The sequence below is a fragment of the Scyliorhinus canicula genome, chromosome 12 (genome assembly GCF_902713615.1).
Source record: "Scyliorhinus canicula chromosome 12, sScyCan1.1, whole genome shotgun sequence".
In the NCBI taxonomy this organism is placed as follows: Eukaryota; Metazoa; Chordata; class Chondrichthyes; order Carcharhiniformes; family Scyliorhinidae; genus Scyliorhinus; species Scyliorhinus canicula.
Genome location: NC_052157.1, coordinates 148,671,933 through 148,692,770, shown reverse-complemented (window position 1 = coordinate 148,692,770; position 20,838 = coordinate 148,671,933). Strand labels below are relative to the sequence as shown.

Genomic DNA, 20,838 nt, shown 5'->3' with positions numbered 1-20,838 from the left:
TGTAATTAAATTCCTAGTATGCAACCTGTTCATTGTGTTTCGATGTGTACGTATTGCTGTAAATTTGAATTATGTTAAATGTTACTTTTTAACTTCAGTAACAGACATATCTCAATTTATGGTAGTTTTAAAGATTAGACAGTGTTTGTCCTCAATTTCTTAACCACACGCCCCTTGTTCAAAATTTACTGTAGTGCTGGGGAGGCCTAGTTTCTAGGTATCCTGAGCCAGATGCACAGAATGGGCTGGGATGCAGAACAACCGTTTAGTTTTCAAATATGCAAGGAGGCCTGGCAGCATCTGTGGAGAAAGGAAATTGACCTTTTGAGTCTAAGGGCGGAAGGTTTCAGTTCAGATGGGCAGCATAGTCAGCGCAGGCTTGGAGGGCCGAAGAGTCTGTTCCTGCGTTGTAATTTTTTGTTCTTTGAAACGTCTGCCTCTTATAGAACATAGAACAGTACAGCACAGAACAGGCCCTTCAGCCCTCGATGTTGTGCCGAGCCATGATCACCCTACTCAAACCCACTTATCCACCCTATACCCGTAACCCAACAACCCCCCCCCCCCCAAACCTTACTTTTCAGGACACTACGGGCAATTTAGCATGGCCAATCCACCTAACCCGCACATCTTTGGACTGTGGGAGGAAACCGGAGCACCCGGAGGAAACCCACGCACACACGGAGAGGACGTGCAGACTCCGCACAGACAGTGACCCAGCCAGGAATCGAACCTGTGTCCATTCAGTGCTCAGCTTGCATCAGGAAGCTTTTCTGTAGGACTGTATGGTTTAGACCACAAAATATTGTGTACTTGAAATAAGTGTGGCTTGTGTACTTGGAATAAGTGCATTGGCTAATTACCTGACTACATAATTATTTTCAGATAGAAATCTTTGTCCTTTTGTTTAAGTCAGAAAATAAAATGCCAACAATTGCACTTTCATATTTCCCGTACGTTGATAGTATGTTATTTGTTAATATGGTGCACTTGTGTCTGTGGCAGTTACGTTTTTGTACATGAAATTTTTAAAAACAATTTTTGCTACTCCATTTGGGTATTTAAGCATTAGCGCAATGTAATTTACCGTCAAATGTTAAAATGGGGATAGGGAGGGTCTATCAGTTCTGCAATTAGTGGCGTCTGAACACAATTTAGCCCAGTGGAGTGTTTTAAGATTTTCTTTTTGGTGCTTTTCTACGTTTTTGGCAGTTTTCAGGCAGTTAAAATGGCATTTTTTAATGGAATTTTATCATATCTCCCATAAGATTAAAAATGTTTCCCGAATGCATCTGCAAAGTAGTTCCACAGATTGCTGTGGATTTTAAACTTGTCAAAAGAGATCAGCAAATTAAACAAAAACTGAGAAAACTAAAAATATTAAAGAAGTCGTGTCATGTCTGTGGAGAGAGGAACACTGTTACCATTTCCAGTTGATGACCTTTCGATAATACTAATGACGACATAGCTTTTCACAATACAATTTCAATAACAAAAAGGGTGGAAAAGTGGAAGTGTAAAACCTGATTGGCTTATGTCAGGATTACTGAGGCAGTTGTTTTTACTTGAAGCAGACACTGGATCGCAATTCATTCGGGATAGGTGATGCCCACATCCCGTAAAATTTGAATCATAAAATCCCTACAGTGCAGAAGGAGACCATCCAACCCATCAAGTCTCCACCAATCCACTCCGCCCTATGCCCGTAACCTACCCTGCACGTCCAAGGGGCAATTTATCATGGTCAATCCACCTAACCTGCACATCTTTGGACTGTGGGAGGAAACTGAAGCACCCGGAGGAACCCACACAGACAGAGAATGTACAAGCTCCACACAGTCACCCAAGGCAGAAATTGAACTCGGGTCTCTGGCACTGTGAGGCAGTAGTGCCACCCACTGTGCCATTTTTTAAAAAATTGTCACTTATTTTAGTTTTAGTTTTATTCTGTGGCTGTCTGGTTTTTAAAATTGATGGAGACTAGATATTTGATGTTTTTTAAAATATTTTTATTCTTTTCCACATTTTCTCCCAAATTTACACCCAACAATAAACAATAATCAGCAACAAATATGTCAACCCCCATAACAATAACAACGATCCCATCCTCCCACCAAACCCCAAACATTAGCCCGCATGTTTACATAAACAAATGACAAAAAGGAATCAGAGATTACCCATAGTCACCCTTAATACACACAGCCCCCCTCCCACCCATCCCCCCCCAACTAATGTTCAATGTTATCCAGTTCTTCAAAGTGCACAATGAATAATGCTCATGACTTGTAGAACCCCTCTGTCCTTCCCCCTCAGTTCAAACTTAACCTTCTCAAGAGTCAAGAATTCCAACAGGTCCCCCTGCCACGCCAGGGCACAGGGTGGAGAGGCTGCTGCCCATCCCAACAGGATCTGCCTTCGGGCGACCAATGAGACGAAGGCTACGATATCTGCTTCTGCGCCCATTTCCAACCCTGTCTGGTCCGACACCACGAATATGGCCTCCAGGGGACCTGGGTCCAGTTCCACATGCACCACCTTGGAAATTACCCTAAAAACCTCCTTCCAGTATTAATCTAGCTTTGGACAGGACACCCCCCCCCCCCCCCCCCCCCCGGCAGCGCTCGCACACATTTTCCACTCCTTCAAAGAATAGGCTCATCCTCGCCCTCGTGAGGTGTGCTCTGCACCACCTTCAGCTGTATCAGCCCCAACCAGGCACGTGAGGTGGAGGCATTTATTCTCCGGAGCACCTCACACCAGAACCCCTCCTCCATATCCTCTCCCAACTCTTCCTCCCACTTTGCTTTGATCCCTTCCAGTGGTGCCTTATCCTCTTCCAAAATAGCTCTGTACACCGCTGACTACCTCCTTCTCCAGTCCCCTTGCTGTCAGCACCTCCTCCAGCAATGTGGAGGCCGGTTCCTCCGGGAAGCTCTATCTCCTTTTTGGCAAAATCTCGAAGCTGCATGTATCTAAACATCTTTCCCTGCTCCAGCCCATACTTCGCTTCCAGCTACTTCAGTTCTGCAAACCAACCCCTAAGAAACAAATCTTTTAGTGTCTTAATCCCCTTCTCTTCCCATTTCCGAAAATTTCTATCCCACCTCCCTGGCTCAAATCTGTGGTTCCCCCGAATCGGCATTTCCCTTGACCCTGCCCCCAAACCGAAGTGTTGGCTCAATTGCCTCCAAATTCTCAATGAAGCTATTATTACCGGACTCGCTGAGTATTTCCCCGGAGCTATCGGGAGCGGCGCTGTTGCTAGTGCTTTCAGTCCCGACCCCCTGCACACAAACTCCTCCATTCTGACCCACTGGGAATCAACCCCTCTGACCCAGCACCTTCTTCACATTCGCCGCCCAGTAGTAGATATTTGATGTTTTTGATGTAAAGGGCTGTTTCCTCGACAGCACGAAGAAATAAAGTTGGAACTTAAGACCGGCCGTGCTACCATATTGTTGTTTTTTTCTTTCCCACCTCCAGCAACGTGACCTGCAAAGTATGCTCAGCAGCTTACAAATTTCCTCAGGATGTGTTGCTTTGATACCCATTTATAATTAGACATGGTAGAGAAACTAGGGGTGAGTTCGGCCTTAATGTGGCTGTTATACAAGCATGATGGTAAATTTCTGCTTCAAGTAGTTAGTGAAAACCCTTTTGCAGTTCAACTGACATACTTATTATCTTTGATCCCAGCTTTTGCACAACCTCCAGTTGGAAAAGCAGTGTGTGCTCTTAGGAATCACAATGTAAGCTAGGTAAGCTTGAAAGAATTTTTTCATCTGCAGGATGACAATATTCTCTGCTACCCAATGATTCAGCTCAATATTTGCTGTGTCAGCAAATTATGCTATCCATTGAGTTAAAATTTTTCCATAGACCATCCACTAGTGTGTATTGACATCTCTTTTATAAAATATTTGGGATACATAGTTGGCTAACTTGAAACCATTGCGGTTTTCTGTGGTGTCATTTGATCACTTTTTTTATGTTCCAGTAAATATTTTATTGCTCTGTTATTTTGTCCTTATGGAATGATCATGGGTTTGTACCAAGTAAAATCTATTCTGCTCATTTTGGATCATTCCTCTAGGGCTGTTAACATGTAAATAGCCTGTTTTGTTCTCACACTGCCCCCTGCTCTACTGGGAATGATCAGCATTTAGCATTACAATACAGTAGGATTCATTACCTACATTCAGCCAAAAATTTCAATGCCCTCAAAGTAGAAGTGAGGTGAAAGAATCTCAAGGTCTGGAAAAATGCTCGCTGGTTAGTGTTTTGAATAGAATTGACTGAGATGGGAACAAATAACTATCTGTTTTGTTGACAATTGAACAGAAGTTCAACAGGAGTGGCACATTTGTGCAATGGGGGTGGTGATGGGCAGTATATAATTTTTAGGGCGTGAGATTTAATCAAATAGTTCTTTCCAAGAGTTGGCACTCGAACGATGGATTAAAGTACTTAACTTCTGTGCTGAATAATTCTATGAAGATGTGATGCAAATGCCTGCAGTATTTATGTTCACTTTGAAACCAGGAGATTCTTTTAAAAATCAAGAGAGCACACTAAAGTTACAGCAGTGGTGTGGCTTATTTTGTTTCTTTGCTTTACTCTCAAGATGCTAATTCTTGCTGAGGCACATGTTTGAGTACAGAAGTAAACTGCAATGGATTTTGGATTATAGGATATCATTATCGTTAACCCTGAATTTGATCTTGCCTGACATTTGCAGAGGAGTACTTTCTGGAAGTGGGATAATGGGACACTGACGATCAGCAACTGAGAGCAAGTAATGGTGCAAACAAAAGCCACGCCTGTAAATTCATGCGTTTTATGGATCAGTGCTACATCAGGTGGTGTCTATCTCCTGCACAATCAAGGAAGCCGAATCCATCCCGTATTTGCATTGAAGTAGCAATATTTCAACACAATTGGTTTTTGAAGTGGATTGATACAAATACTGTTCTTCGTTGACAGATAAAGCCGCTTACTGCCACAAATGTTGAGCAGACAGTGTTGATCTACGCATTTATCTAAAAGATGTTAGGAGCCCCATAGAGATTGTTGATGTTAAAAGATAAATTCAAACTCCCAGCTATTACATAAAAAATATATGCCAAAAGAATTCACATTTTTGACTAAGCAAACTTTGCTGAATATGAAAAAAAATAAACCGAAGCAAGCATGACTAACATGTAACTATTTTTGTAAAGACTTTGATCCCAAACCCTGTTCAAGTTTTTTATTTCACCCAAGAGTTCCCTTTTACTGAACAGTTTGGTGAGGATTCATTCACTTCTCCTGGGACCAAACCAAGGTATGGCACTGCTCTCTGGGATCCACTTTGCTTTCTCCTCCGTGTTTCAAATATTTTCAGAGGTATGAGGTTTCTTGGGGATCCTTGCATTCAGGATCCTCGCATTCACCTTTGGTTAACTGACCCTCAATTCGACTTCAAATCCTCACATTTGTGGAATCTTCACTTCAAACATGGCCCTCAATACCTTCTTGCTTAGTGATTTAAAAGTCATAAACATCTCTGATTCCTAATGACTTCGACATGCCTTGTCCTGACTCTGAAAGACGGGCTGTTTCCCCCCAAGTTAGCACACTTTATAGTTTCTGTCTGAAATTATTTCTCTGCCTTCTTCAAGCTGACTGACTATTGGAGGTAACCCCCTTATTGCCAGAGTTCCTGGTTCCACCAAGAAAATCCCCTTGTTTACAAGTTGCTTTTAGCTTTTTATCTGGGGACGACATGAAAACGTGCTGCAAGGTGGCACAGTGGTTACCACTGCTGCATCACAGCGCCGAGGACCCGAGTTCGATCCTGGCCTCAAGTCACTGTCCATGTGAGTTTGCACATTCTCCCCATGTCTGCATGGGTCTCGGCCCCATAGCCCAAAGATGTGCAGGGAATGTGGATTGGCCATGCTAAATTGCCCCTTAATTGGAAAAAATTTAAATCATTTATCGTGACAATTGAAGACATTGTGACTCTACCAAGAGGCCCCGAGAGGATCATCCATTGTTTCGGGTGTTTTTATTTCCAACTCTGACCTTGAAAAATAAACACAGGTAACCCTTTTAGCTAGCTCATCCAGGTCTGGTTGATTTGCACATGTTAGATGTCTGCCAGTTTCCCAATCAGGATTTCTACTTTCCATTTAAAAAAAACTTCCAATTTTAAAACATGGCATGAAATTAGATATTTAGATCTGGCGTGTAGTTTGTGTAATGCATATTGAAGGAAAAGCGAATGAGCCTTACCATTAATATTGTTGGAAAAAAACAATTTGCAGTACATGAAGCAACCTGATGTAATGATTTTCAGCTTTTGGAAAAAAAAAATTCTCTTTCAGACAATCATTATCCAGCCTGCACTATATCCTATCATAATTGACCATAATTTGATTTTTGTTACCATCTTCTGATTTTTAATTTTGAGGTTAAAATACAGATCATTTAATGGAGAAATTAGCATGTCCTTAACACCCATTTTGAAAAACTAAGCAATGATTTGCTTTGGTAGCCAGTGTTGTAATTGTAAGCACTCAACACATTAACCAGCTTGTTACTATGTGATGATGCCGCACCCATGGCTGGAAGAAAGCTGCAGTGTTCACTGGAATTGCTGAATAACTTGCAAATGTGTTTTGCATTAGAAAGTGAAAAGTAATAAAGCAGCATCCTCTGCATTATTGAAGAACTTGAATAATCTGCAAACCCTAATGAGAAAGGGATTGGGAAATACTGATTGGGCAGTTGAACAATTTATTTTGTTCAGACCTTAAGATACTGAAAAGTATAAACGTTTATAGTTGCGGAGAATTGGGAACAAATTTACAAAATTGACTTGGCCATAGAGCCGTGGTTGTTCTGCACTGAAAAGAGGGGTGAATAAATACCAACCTGCACAGACTAGGAATTGTATTGCGGAAAATTCTGCATCAGAATATCAAACCAAGCACAGCACAGGAACAGGCCCTTCGGCCTCCAGCCTGCGCCGACCATTATGCCTGTCTAAACTAAAACACTTCTGGGGTCTGCATCCCTCTATTCCCATCCTATTCATGTATTCATCAAGATGCCTCTTAAACGTTGCTATTGTAACTGCTTCCACCACCTCTCCTGGCAACGTGTTCCAGGCACCCACTACCCTCTGCGTCAAAAATCATGTCTCGCACATCTTCTCTAAACTTTGCACCTCGCACCTTAAACCTATGTCTCCTAGTAATTGACTTTTCCACCCGAGGAAAAAGCGTCTGACTATCCATTCCGACCATGCCACTCATGATTTTATAAACCTCTATCAGATTGTCCCTCAACCTCTTGTCGTTTCAGTGAAAACAATCCAAGTTTATCCAACCTCTCCTCCGTAGCTAATACCCTCCAAACCAGGCAACATCCTGGGAAACCTCTTCTATACTTTCTCCAAAGCATCCACATCCTTCTGGTAGTGTGGCGACCAAAATTGTGTGCAATATACCAAATATGCCCTAAAGTTCTGTACGACTGCAGCGTGACTTGCCAATTTTTATACTCAATGCCCGACTGATGAAGGCAAGCATATGCCTGCTCGAAACATCTAGTAGTGAACCTTTTAGTTTGGCTTTTTCAGATACACTATGCTTCAAAGTTAAGTAGAAAAAGATAGTTACAATCAATTTCTATCATGTTCCATATCAGGGGAGCTTCTATCAGGCTGCTCATTTAATGAAGGTTAAGGGAGAGAAAATTGGCAGGGATTTCTACTCCTGATTACTGTCCAACAACTCAATGAAACTTGAACATTTGCACCTTGCGTGGACATTATTAGGTTCTGTTGTCAGGCCCACTGTTAAAACAGTGATCATTTAGCTGAGTTACCAGAATGCAGCCTTGGTCTTGTGCTCCTATCTCAACAGGAATGTTTGCCTTCCAAACACACACCAAGAAACTATAATGTCATCTAACTGGCTGCAGATCCAATACAAGTTGTGTTGATGACTTCTGAAAGTGGCTTCAATTTCTGTACGGTGATGTTTTCCGTATTAATGAATATTATTTTAAACAGCTGCTGTACGCTATTTCTGTTCAATATGAACAGCATTTATGCTACTCCCATATTGCCCTTGAGATGTGGTGATCAGCTGTCGTCTTGAACTACTGTAGTCCATGTGGTGTCGGAATACCCATGGTGCTGTTAAAGGTGGCGTTCCAGTGACTGAAGGAACTGCAATATATTTCCAAGTCGGGATGGTGAATGACTTGGAGGGGAACTTCCAGGTTGCGCTGTTACCATGTGAATACTACCCTTGCCCATCTCAATGTGGTTTGGAAGATGCTGCCTAATTAACCCTGTTGAATTCCTGCAGTGCTTGGTCTCGATGGTAGAGACTTCTGCCACTGTTTGTCAGGTACGGAGGGAGTAAATGTTTGTGCATGGAGTGCCAATCAAACTGGCTGCTTTGTCCTGGATGTGTCAAGTTTCTTGAGTGTTGTTGGAGCTGCACTCATACAGGCAAGTGGAGAGTATTCCATCACACTTGTGACTTGTTTGTGGGCAGGCTTTGGGGAGTTAGGAGGTGTTACTCGCCACAAGATTCCTAGTCTCTGACCTGCACTTGGAGCAACAGTGTTTATGTGGCTAGTTCAGTTCAGATTCTGGTCAATGATAACGCCCAGGATGTTGATTGTGGGTGATTCTGTGATGGCAATACAATTCAATGTCATGGGGTGATGGTAAGATTTTCTCGTTGGAGATGGCCATTGCCTGGCACTTGTATGGTATAAATGTTACTTGCCACTTGTCAGCCCAAGATTGAATATTGTCCAGACCATGTTGCATGTGGACATGGACTGCTTTATTATCTGAACATTCGCCAATGAACATTGTACAAGCATCAACGAGCATCCCCACATCTGATCTTATGATGGAAAGAAGGTCATTGATGAAGCAGTTGAAGATGGTTGGGTCTGGGGCACGACCCTTGTGAATTTACCAAGAACTGAGATGTTAGGTGGGTGGAGGGTCGAGGAACACTGCAAAGATGCTGGGAAGAGATTCCCAGGACATAGCGGGATTAAAGATAATTATTGCAATCCATTAATAGTCGTTATTGGATTTGGGAGTACTGATGGTATATTACAGGAGAGAAGGGAGCACTGGTAGTTACAGGGTGGCGTGGAGAAGGGAGGAATTCTGAGGGAGATCTTGAGATGCAGCCAGGCTCAGGGTGGAGTTTTGGAACAGTCCGCAAATGTGACAATGGTAGCATTAGGGAGGAATTGAACTAGAATGGGGCCAAATAGCCTTTCATCTCATTGAAGCTATTCAGATCCAATTTCCACATGTTCCTTCCTGCCAGGTACTCCCACCACCAATATGCTCATAGTCATCAGATTCTTAACCTTATACGTGCTATCAGCATTTAAGTATGACTTTACTAAATTATTATTCCGAAAACCTGGGATGGGGATGCACAATTTCCTGATAGGGAATTTCCAAAGCTATCTCTAATTTTTCTTAAAGTTCACAGACTACTTCAAAACAAAGAGTTTGCTTGTGCAGTTTCTATTTTAAGTTTTTATATTAAAACTTGTTCAACTTCATTGTTCGAGACCTGATCGAATGTATGCAGCCAAATCTCTCTATGACCTGTTTTCTGCCCATTAGAAAAAAAGTGCATAGCTCTTCTGCGCTACTCTGAAGACTTTTCACATGTTGTTTTTATTTTTAACAAGAGAACAAAATTATTGGCAATCTAGTTGTGCGAGACTCCTTGGGATAAGCAACCATAATATGATGGAATTTTTTATCCAAGGTGGAGTGAAGTAGTTGATTCTGAGACTAGGGTCCTGAATCTTAATAAAGGAAACTACAATGGTATGAGGCTCAAGTTCGTTATGATAGATTGGCAAATGTTACTTAAAGGGATGACAGTGGCTAGGCGATGGCAAACATTCAATTGATTGATTTGTTCTTAATCTAGGACAAAAGTTCGGCACAACATCATGGGCCGAAAGGCCTGTTCTGTGCTGCATTTTCTATGTTCTATGAATGCATGGGGGTATGGGAACAATTGTTTGTCTGGCACAAAATTAAAATGGGACGGTGGCCAATCCATTGCTTACAAGGGAAGTTAGAGATAGTATTCGATTCAGGGAAGTATATAAATTGGCCTAGAAAACAACAGGTCTAAGAATTGGGAGCAGTTTAGAACTCCGCAAAGGAGGACCAAGGGATTGATTAAGATGGGGGAAAATAGAGTCCGAGAGTAAGCTTGCGGGGAACATAAAAACTGACTGGAAAAGCCTTTATGGGCCCAGCACGCTTCCGCAGCGCCACTCTGCTTGCGGTTGGAAAAGCCTTTATAAGTGAAGAGAAAAAGATTGGTGAAGACAAATGTAGATCCCTTACAGTCAGAAACAGGGGAATTTATGATAGGGGGCAAAGAAATGGCTAAGCAACAAATCACACTTTGATTCTGTCTTCACAAAGGAGGACACAAATCAGATGCCAGAAATGTCAGGGAGTACAGAGGAACTAAAGGAGATAAATACCATAGATAAATGGTATTGGGGAAATTGACGGGATTGAGGCTGATAAATTCTCAGGGCCTGATTATCTACATCCCAGAGTACTTAAGGAAGTGGCTCTAGAAATAGTGACTGCAATGGTGGTCAGCTTCCAGGATTCTATAGAGTCTGGAACAGTTCATGCAGATTGGAGGGTAGCTAATGTAACTCCACTATTTAAAAAGGGATTTAAGATCAATAAGCATGATGTCAGTAGTGGAGAAAATTCTAGAATCCATTATCAAAGATTTTATAACAGAGCACTTAGAAAATCGTGGCAGGATCAGACAGAGTCAGCATTGATTTATGAAGGGGAAATCATGCTTGACAAATCTACTGGAATTCTTCGAGGATGTAACTAGTAGACTTGCTAATGCATATAGTTGGACTTTCAGAAAGTTTTTGGCAAAGTGCTGCATGAGAGATTAGTGTGTAAAATTAAAGTGCATGAGATTGGGGTTAGTATATTGAGATGGATAGAAAACTGGTTGGCAGGCAGGAAACAAAGTGTCGGAATTAATGGGTCTTTTTCAAATTGGCATGCAGTGACTAGTGGGGTACTGCAGGGATCGCAATATATATATGTTAATGATTTAGATGAGGGAACAAAATGTAATGTCTCCAAATTTGCAGATGAACCAAGTTGAGTGGGAGGGTGAGCTGTGAGGAGGATGCAGAGATCCTTCAGTGTGATTTGGACAAGTTGAGTGACAAATGAATGCAAATGGTAGCAGAAACAAAAGAGCAGACTATTATCTGAATAGCCATAAATTAGGAAAGGGGAATGTGCAACGAGACCTGGGTGTCCTCATGCACCAGTCACTGAAGGTAAGCATGCAGGTACAGCATGAGGTAAAGCAGGTAAATGGTATGTTGGCTTCATAGTGAGGATTCGAGTACAGCAGCAGGGATGTCTTGCTGCAATTATACAAGGCCTTGGTGAGGCCACACCTGGAATATTGTGTGAAGTTTTGGTCTCCTTATCTGAGGAAGGATGCTCTTGCTCTAGAGGGAGTGCAGCAAAGGTTTACCAGGCTGTTTCCTGGGATGGCGGGACTGACATAAGGAGAGACTGAATCGGTTAGGATTGTATTCACTGTTCAGAAGAATATGTGGGAATCTCGTAGAAACTTATTAAATTCTAACATGACTAGACAGGGTAAATGCAGGAAGGATGTTCCCGGAATGGATGTGTCCAGAGCCAGGGGTCACCGATATGTGGTAGACCAATTTGGGCAGAGATGAGAAATGTCTTCACCCAGAGTGTGGTCGGCCTGTGGAATTTGTCACCACAGGAAGTAGTTGAGGCCATCACATTGCATGTTTTCAAGAAGCAGTTAGATATAACACTTGGGTGAAGGGAATCAAAGGATATGGGGGGGGGGGGGGGGGGGGGGGGGGGGGGGGGGGGGAGGTTGGGAGGTTGGATTAGACTATTAAAATGGATGGTGTGCCATGATAATGAATGGTGGTGTGGGCTTGAAGGGCGAATGACCTCCGCCTCCTATTTTCTATGTTTCTAAGTTCCTAAAAAGCAGTTGTAATATAAATTCATCACTTACTTCATAGCAGATTTTAGAATTCAATCTTGTGTTTGTTTGAAGTATTTTGGAGATAGGACAGAAACCAAATGCTCAGGATTAGGACAAAACTCCTTTTTGCCCTTCCAACTCCTGTGATAAGGATCGCTAGCTGGGAAATACTGAAAATCGCACATTGAAAATGCAGTTTAATAATCTTTATTAGTGCCACAAGTAAACTTACATTGACACTGCAACAAAGTTACTGTGAATAACCCTTAGTCGCCACATTCCAGCACCTGCTCAGGTACCCTGAGGGAGAATTCAGAAAATCCAGTTCACCTAACAAGCACATCTTTTGGAACTTGTGGGAGGAAACTGGAGCACCTGGAGGGAACTCATGCAGACACGGGGAGAACGTGCAAATTCTGCAAAGACAGTGACCCAAGCCGGGAATCAAACCCGGGTTCCTGGCGCTGTGAAGCAACTGTGCTACCACGCCGTTGTGAAAACACTCAATGATTTGGAAAACTCGAAGTTTTCTAAGTAAAACCTTTAATGAACACGTTTAAGACACAATCTGATTATTTAGAAATGTTTAATTTTATTCTAATTTCTCTATTTGGAATGTTTTATGGGAACCTGATGGTCTGTTTGCCCAATCGTGAGATGATATACACAATCAAGCTAATGTAGTTGGACAATGCAGAAATACTCAGGGTCAGGCAGCATTTGTAGCAAGAGAAAGATCGATGTTTCAGATTGTTGACCTTTCAAGAGAAATGGATATGGTTTTGAGATATGCCAAGTTTTAAGGAAGTGGGGGAGGGGATACGAGGGTTGGTGTGGGTGGATAAAGGGGAGAAGGAACAAGTGAAAGTCTGTGATGGGATAAAGGCAGGAGAGACTACAACAAAAGGGATGATGGGGCAAGGCAAAGAAGGTCAGTAATGGGACAAGTGTAGATAGGAATATCAGTCATTCCAAACAGCTGGCCAAAAATGGAAGCAGTTATGATCTAGTATTGTTGCACATGACATGAGTCCAGAAGGCTGTGCAGTGCTTAATTGAAAGATCAGATACTGTATCTCAAACTTTCCTTGAGCTTCATTAGAATGATGTTGGGGACCTAGAACAGAAGTAATGGGAGTGGAGCAGATAATTAAACTTACGGGCCATTGTAAACACAAGGTCACTCTTGCTGACTTAACATAGATTCAGTAATCGTTTTGTGGAATGCCAATGTTTGGTGTATCCAATGTAGAGGTGACCACATCATGAGCAGTGACTGCATTTATAATAAATTAAAGGTACAAGTAAATCACTCTTTCATCTGGAAACAATGTCTGGAATCCGGGGTGGTCGGAAGAGGGAACGTGAAAGGGGAAGTAACGCATCACCTGTGCTTGTGAGGGGAAGTGGTGTTGCGGGTGGTTCAAGAGTGGACTAGGGTATCCTGGAGAAGCATCCTGGTCCTACTCGTACATACTCAGCCTGCCCGCCATTTCTTTGTCCAATACATTGATGACTGTATCACTATTCTTATTCCTTCTGCTTCAAACTGAAAAATTACATCAACTTTGTTTCCACCCGTCCATCATCTTCACACAGCCCAGCTCCAACTCTTTCTGTCATTTCTTTGACTTCTCTGTCTCTATTCCTGGAGATAGTAATCAGCCCATCAACTCCCATAAGTTCCTGTCCTCACTGGACTGTGGTTCACAGTGCCCTCAATAGTATCTGTCACATTTTCCCCCATCACAGTTTTGGAGTAATACTTCTAGATCAGCTTTTTATAAGGGAAAGGTGTATGGCAATATTCTGTGTGCATGCTGTGTAAGTACAAGCTTCCAGTCACTAGGTGGTGCCTTTTGGTCTCCACATTTCTGGAGTTCAAGAACAGTTATTTAATATTCATCCTTCAAATTATCACTTTCTTTTCCCTTTAGAGTATCAGTGATGTCTCAATTGATTGTGTGTTCGCCTCTGAGTCACAAGGCTCTGGGTTCAAGTCCTGCTTCAAGGCTTCACATAATTCAAGACTGACAATCCACTGCAGTAATGAGAGTGCTGCACCGTTAGAGGTGCTGTCTTTGGATGAAATGTCAAACCAGGGCTGCTCTAGTAGATGTAAAAGATCCCATAGCATTATTTCCAAGAAGAGTCAGTTGTTATCCAGTGTTCTGGCTAATATCATTCCTCAATCAACATTATAATAGAACTAATTATCTGGTCAATATAATTGTTTGTGGGAGCTTGCTGTGCACAAATTTAGCTGTTGCTTTTCCTATATTATAGCAGTGACTGCACTTCCAAGTACTTAATTGGTTGTGCAAAGTGCAAGTTTTTTAGAATCTCAGAATATGGTTTATTTTCACTTTTTAAATTTAAAATTTATTTTTCAGAAATCGAGCAATAGCTGATTATCTTCGCTCCAATGGATATGAAGAAGCTTATTCTGTTTTTAAGAAGGAGGCAGAATTAGATATGGTAAGTCAATTTGCTTTGCTGTTCACAAATTTGGTCAGTACAAAATGTGGTTGAAAGAAATTGTTGCCCATCAGCTAAGTGTTGATCTGTGAACGAATTTCATAACTTAGTATGCAATGTTATTGCACAGAATTGAGGCAATTCAGTTGTCAAAAGCTTCCAGATACCAGAAAACTCAGAAGTTAGCAATAAGTGTGGTGTTGGACAATTGTGCTTCCAGCAGCCTGCTTCGTTGCCTGTCAAGCTGTCCCACGATGCATAGAACCTTCATTTACTGCTCAATCATACTCTACATCCTCGCCCACATCTGCTTCATTACTGGGGCTTTTTTAATTGTCTGTCTGCATCAGCCCTTTTCCACTACCATTCCTCGAACATTACCAAAACCGTATCCAATTCAGTCAACATTTGACTGCTCCAATTTTCTCCCACTTTGATCTTCCACCACTTCACGTTATTCAAAGCACTTCAGTCTCACAAAATCCTACATACTTACATCTGCATCCTTTCCTAATCTTGTACCCCAGCCAGACAAGTTCAAAATTTTCACCCTAACTTTTAAATACGTGCCTTATTGCTTCACCTCACCTGATCTTCAGCAACCCTGCATCTTCGCATTTTGTCTTGTCCAGCTGTAATATCAAGCAGCTGCTTTTCCACTGCTTCATAGTGATGGCTGTTTTCTTCTGGATCTTGCTGCATAGGTCACTATGCCTTCCTTCTGAAAACTGCACTTAACGCTGAACTCACTCCATTTCCTCTCATGTATAGCATCCATTTTCATTTCCCTGTTCCTTTAACATAAGGCAACAATGAAGATTGCTAGAGATGTGCAAGTGTGGATTGGCTGCTGCAAATCTGCTGGAAAGGAAACATCACAAATAAGGTGGGCTGGTATCAAGAGTTTGCACTCTGTTGACTTGGATTTTTGGACCTTCTGCAGACTTTGAAATTCAGTGAAACAAGTAGAAAATGAGTTGTTTTATTTAACATTTCACGTTTTTGTACCTTAATATCAGCTGAAGAGGTTTTTAAAACAGTAAAAAAAAAAATTCTGAAAAGGGCATAAATCAAGGCCATGACCTGACCTTGGTAGACAACCTGATATGACAAAATTTGACATGTTCTGCCATCACACAAGTGACTTGGACCCAAATTGCAGTTGTACTATTTTGAATTTGCCTAAGTATGTGACAGCATAAACCAAAGCCAACGTGTCCAACCAAGTGAAAAATAAAATTGTCTGGGACTCTGTTCTGGGTCATTCTTTAATAACCTCTACCCGACGTCTGCTGAACAGAACATAGCCTGCTACTTGTAACCTTTAATGTAGTCATTGAGAATTTTCCTTAGTTTGTGATCTAGCCATGTTTCATTGTCCATCTGAACAAGGTTTGTTAGAGGCCCATGCTGCAAGTCCTCTCTGCAACAAGCTAGATGGGTGCTTATCCATGATCTTTGCTGATATTCTGCATGAAGGAAGGTACAAGGGAAAGAAATGCCATTTTATGTAATGCTCCGGTTTCCTCCCACAAGTCCCGAAAGATGCGCTTGTTAGGTGAATTGGACATTTTGAATTCTGTCTCCGTGTACCGGAATGTGGCGGCTAGGGATTTTTCGCAGTAAATTCACTGCAGTGTTAATGTAAGTTGTTGCCCATCCCTAATTGCCCTGAACTAAGCGGCTTGCTAGGCCATTTCAGAGGGCAGTTAACAGTCAACCACATTTCTGTGGATCTGGAGTCGCATGTTGGTCAGACCAGGTAAGGATGGCAGATTTCCTTCCCTAAAGGACATAGTGAACTAGATGGGCTTTTATGACAATCGACAATGGTTTCATGGTTATTTAGACTGCTAATTCCAGGTTTTTATTGAATTCAAATTTAAACATCTACTGCGGTGGGATTTTAAATTCGGGTCCCCAGAGCCATACCGTGGGTCTCTGGATTACTAGCCCAGCGACAATGCAACTACGCCATTGCTTCCCCAGGTAAATGGATACCGAGCACAGAAGTTCCTACAATTGTTGCAAGGTGGCACAGTGGTCAGCATTGTGGCCCCTCAGTGCCAGTGACCAGCATTCAATTCTGACCTTGGGTGACTGTGTGGAGTTTGTACATTCTCCCCATGTCTGCGTGGGTTTCCTCCGGGTGTTCAGGTTTCCTCCCACAGTCCATTGATGTGCAGGTGAGGTGAATTGGCTGTACTAAATTGCCCCTTTATGTCCAGGGATACGCAAGTTAGGTTGTAGGTTTGTGGGGATGGGCCTAGGGTGGGAACCCTTTCGGAGGCTCGGTGCAGACTCAAATGGGCCAAGTGGCCTTCCTCTGCATGGCAGGGGTTCTATGATAATTCACAAGTCTTGTGCAAGGTATGAGATGGAAGTTTTCTCACCTGATTGAGTTTGGGATACAGACTACAATGGAAGGTATTGAATTTGGATCAGTTTAACAAGGAAGGTGTTAACTGTTTGAAAGAAATAAGTTGCAGATAATAGGAAAAATTAGATTTCTTATCCAACTAAACTGCAATATTTTTTTGGACTCTTTAGAATGAAGAGTTAGACAAGAAATATGCTGGACTGCTGGAGAAAAAATGGACCTCTGTGATAAGACTACAGAAGAAGGTAATTTTCTAATGTAATTTGTTGGGCAGTTGTCAGAAGAAGACTGTCGGGTCCATGTGCATTTGCCTAATTTCGGTGACCTCAACTCCATGTGCTGCTTCCCAAGTCATGAGAGCTGCCAAACGATCTCGATGTCATTACAAGATTCCAATGTTATCTCTGACCCTCACGGGCAACCCCAAGGAGAATCGACTCTTATTCATTTTTCAGAAATGCATTTAACACAGTTTAAGAACTGCTACCTGTGGAATCCGATTTCTAATGCCCTAATTTCTAATGCCTTTTGAGAAAATCTAAACTATTCCAGAAGACAAATCAAAATTCCACATTTCTGAATTGGCATGAAATAAAATGAGGGTTTGCTTGATGATATTTTCAAATGTATATATCTTTTTCACCAAATAATTTTATCTTTATTTCTGAAGTAGACTTACTTTTAAACTCCAATGCCTCCTTGGGTTATGTATCAAGAAATTGTTTTAGATATTCCTATCTGCTTCCAGTTTTTGTTGACTGCAATCTTCTTTATAGATATGCCACTTTAGCACTCCAGAAACAAAGAAACCGTTCAGTCAAGTGTGGTCTTCAGTTTCATTTGGAGAATGAACAGTGGAAAGAGAACAACTTAGTTTGCTTGAATTCTACATTTTGCAAGATAATGGAGCAGCTTGGGAATAAGGAGGAATATCCTATTACAGAACTACACCTTGATCCTAATTTGTTGTCTAAATTACATTTCTCTTGCAACAAAGTTGTTCAATATCCAGTAGATTAAATTATTTCTATAAAGCTTCCTTTCTTAGAACACCAAACACAACTCGTGTTTTGAACATACAAGAAAACGCTCTCTAAAATTAATTGATCCAAAAAAAGTCATTTATGTTTAGTTCTTAGAATGTCCGTTGAAATTTCCGTCCATTAAACTTGACTAATGCGAACAAACTTCAATGAGCCCTTACAGGATCCTAGCTATCATTGGAATTGTTACTTCCTTTTCCTCGAGTTACACTTCCACTTTTCAAAGTTTAATTCCCATAAACCTACCTGTCCTTAATTTCAAAATTAAAGTCCTGAAGAGTTTGTCTTAATTCTGTTTAACAGGTTATGGAATTAGAATCCAAACTCAATGAGGCAAAAGAGGAGTTCACTTCAGCTGGACCTCTGGGTCAAAAACGTGACCCAAAAGAATGGATCCCGCGCCCTCCAGAAAGATACTCTCTGAGTGGGCACAGAAGTCCAGTCACACGGGTTATTTTCCATCCAGTCTTCAGTGTCATGGTATCAGCCTCTGAAGATGCCACAATAAAGGTAAAGAATGCTTTTAATAAAAATTCTTTAAAAATACTTAAATTAATTTAAGCCCATCTGCAGGATAAATATATAATTCTGCCTAATTCTACTTCTAGGTATAGCCTGTGACCAAATTATGGATTTGGGTCCATTGCTTAATTGGCCATAGCCATGATTAAAGAAACCTGGCTCTGAATGGAAGTGTTTGAGAAAATAATAATCCATCATGCGGTTCTTAAATTCAGTACAGCATCTTTTTGTGTGATCTGTTTTTGAAAGAGTGTTTGGAACTTGTGGTTCTTGTACATAGCAATGTTATTGTTGTAAGTACTGATTTTGGATAATATAATATCTGCTGTTAATGGAGACTTTTTTAATGGAGAGATGGGGTGACTTAATTACCCTGTTTGAAATTAGAAATTTTAATAAAAGTGAGACTTCATATCGGGTGGCAAAGTTATTGCTGATCCTCAAGCAAGGTAACGGAACGGGCTAAACTGACATGGTAAGCATCGGATGCCGTGTGCACATCCAATCAGTGCTGGCACAAGACAGACCACACAAACTGAACAATTGCAAAACATTTGAAAACATTATGCTTTTAGTTCAGTTGATCACTACACCTGGGTGAAATTGTGGTTTGCTATTAGCTGAAGGAACCTATGGTTACTGCTACGTACTTTTTCCCACGTCTATGCTGTTCCTGAAAACCATTGCATCTCTAATTGCTTTTAGCTCTCTGGTTCATTTTCTACCCCTCACTCCTCAAAGCACCAATTTCATACTTGGCACACTGGCTGCCCTTTATTATTTTCACAAATGTCTATTCTTGCATGATTTTGGACAATGACTGTCAGCAGGTTTTGAACTAGGGGTGATCACTGCCTGACCCAACCCTGCATTCCCATGATATGTGTATGCACATTGTCAGCTAGTAGCTCTTGTTCTAATCCAGGCAATCAACCTTGATTTTTTTTAAAAACCAGAATACCAAAATCGGTTGAGTTTCTATTGCTGTTCTTGCTATAATCAGCCAATACGATTATTTAAGGACCCTGCATCTTCAGGAGGTATTGTGGAAATGGCAAAAAGTTAAATAACATTTCAAAAGCATTTTTTTAGTGCTTTTTAACAATTGTAGGTTTTTATTTCGCTGAGTTTCTTAAACAATATCCTGACTTTAGCAGAATATTTGGGTGTTGTCGGGGCATTGTATGTCAATTTGGCTTCAGTTCAGGTGGACTTTATTTTCTCGAACATTTGCTTAGTGGTTTTCTTGCTGCGTGAATGTGTGCTACTACAGAGCTATTAGACTGGTGTGGGCTGGTGGGTGCAGGTGTTATCCTCTGAGGGCCTAAAAGTTGAAATGGACGCTGTTGTAATAATGCATGCAGTCTTAGATTTTCTGTTTAAGCAAGGCAAGTTGTTCGAGGAGAACAGGTCTTCTGTAAGATTGGTGATTTTTGACATCTCGCGCTGCTGTGTTTACAATTTAGATTATCAACTAGAATTCTTAAGGTACTCACCACTTGGCGATTGCCATATGGTCAGCTTGCCATATGTCTAGTAAGATTATAAATGTGTTTCAAGCTTTTCTAATTGTATGGTTCCAAATTATGGAGTAAAATTATCCTTTTTACATGGTTTGTTGTGGCACTTGCCGTTCCAAAAAATAATTGTTTTATATGTGGCTGACAGATAATGACTGTCTGACTTACCTGCCCCATCCCTTCCCCTTAATCCTTCAAAATGTTAAATGAAATCAGTAGCAAAAGAACGGGGAAATAATTGTACCATTTTGTAACCCTCATAGATCTATATTCATGTATATTAGTATTTATTGAGAAGGGATGATAGAGATGGCAGTCAAAACATTTTATAACTTTTCTTTTTTTTTTAAATAATTTTTATTGAAAGAGTTTTTCCATACAAACATTTACCCCTACTAATTTTTAACTTATTTACAACACAATCCCTCTAGGCAAATGTCCCTCCCTCGCCCGCCCTCTCGCGCGCACCAGTCCTCCCTCTCTTTCCCCCCCCCCCCCCCCCCCCCCCCCAGGCAACCTTAACAAACAAGGCAGCCTACAGTTTCAGACATGAGCAGCGAGCAGACTTGCCCGCGTTACAGTCGTGCATGTCCCCCCACGACCCTTGCTGCCCCCCCCCCCCCCCCCCCCCCCCCCCCCCCCGGGTTGCTGCTGCCACGACCCCGAACGTCTATCTCTGATCTAAAAAGTCAAGGAAAGGTTGCCACCGCCTGGAGAATCCCTGTACCGACCCTCTCAGGGCAAATTTGATCCTTTCTAGCTGAATATAGCTAGCCATATCGTTAATCCAAGTTTCA

At 41.5% G+C, this 20,838-nt stretch overlaps 1 protein-coding gene across 1 annotated transcript in view; it reads left to right on the top strand.

Annotated features, from left to right (window-relative positions):
* LOC119975017 (lissencephaly-1 homolog) overlaps window positions 1-20,838 on the top strand; it is a 116,788-nt gene that overhangs the window by 53,768 nt on the left and 42,182 nt on the right. Inside the window, exons 3-5 of the mRNA XM_038814468.1 lie at window positions 14,492-14,576; window positions 17,127-17,201; window positions 18,303-18,509. Coding sequence (XP_038670396.1) covers window positions 14,492-14,576; window positions 17,127-17,201; window positions 18,303-18,509 — 367 coding nt within the window. The remainder of the gene's footprint in view (window positions 1-14,491; window positions 14,577-17,126; window positions 17,202-18,302; window positions 18,510-20,838) is intronic.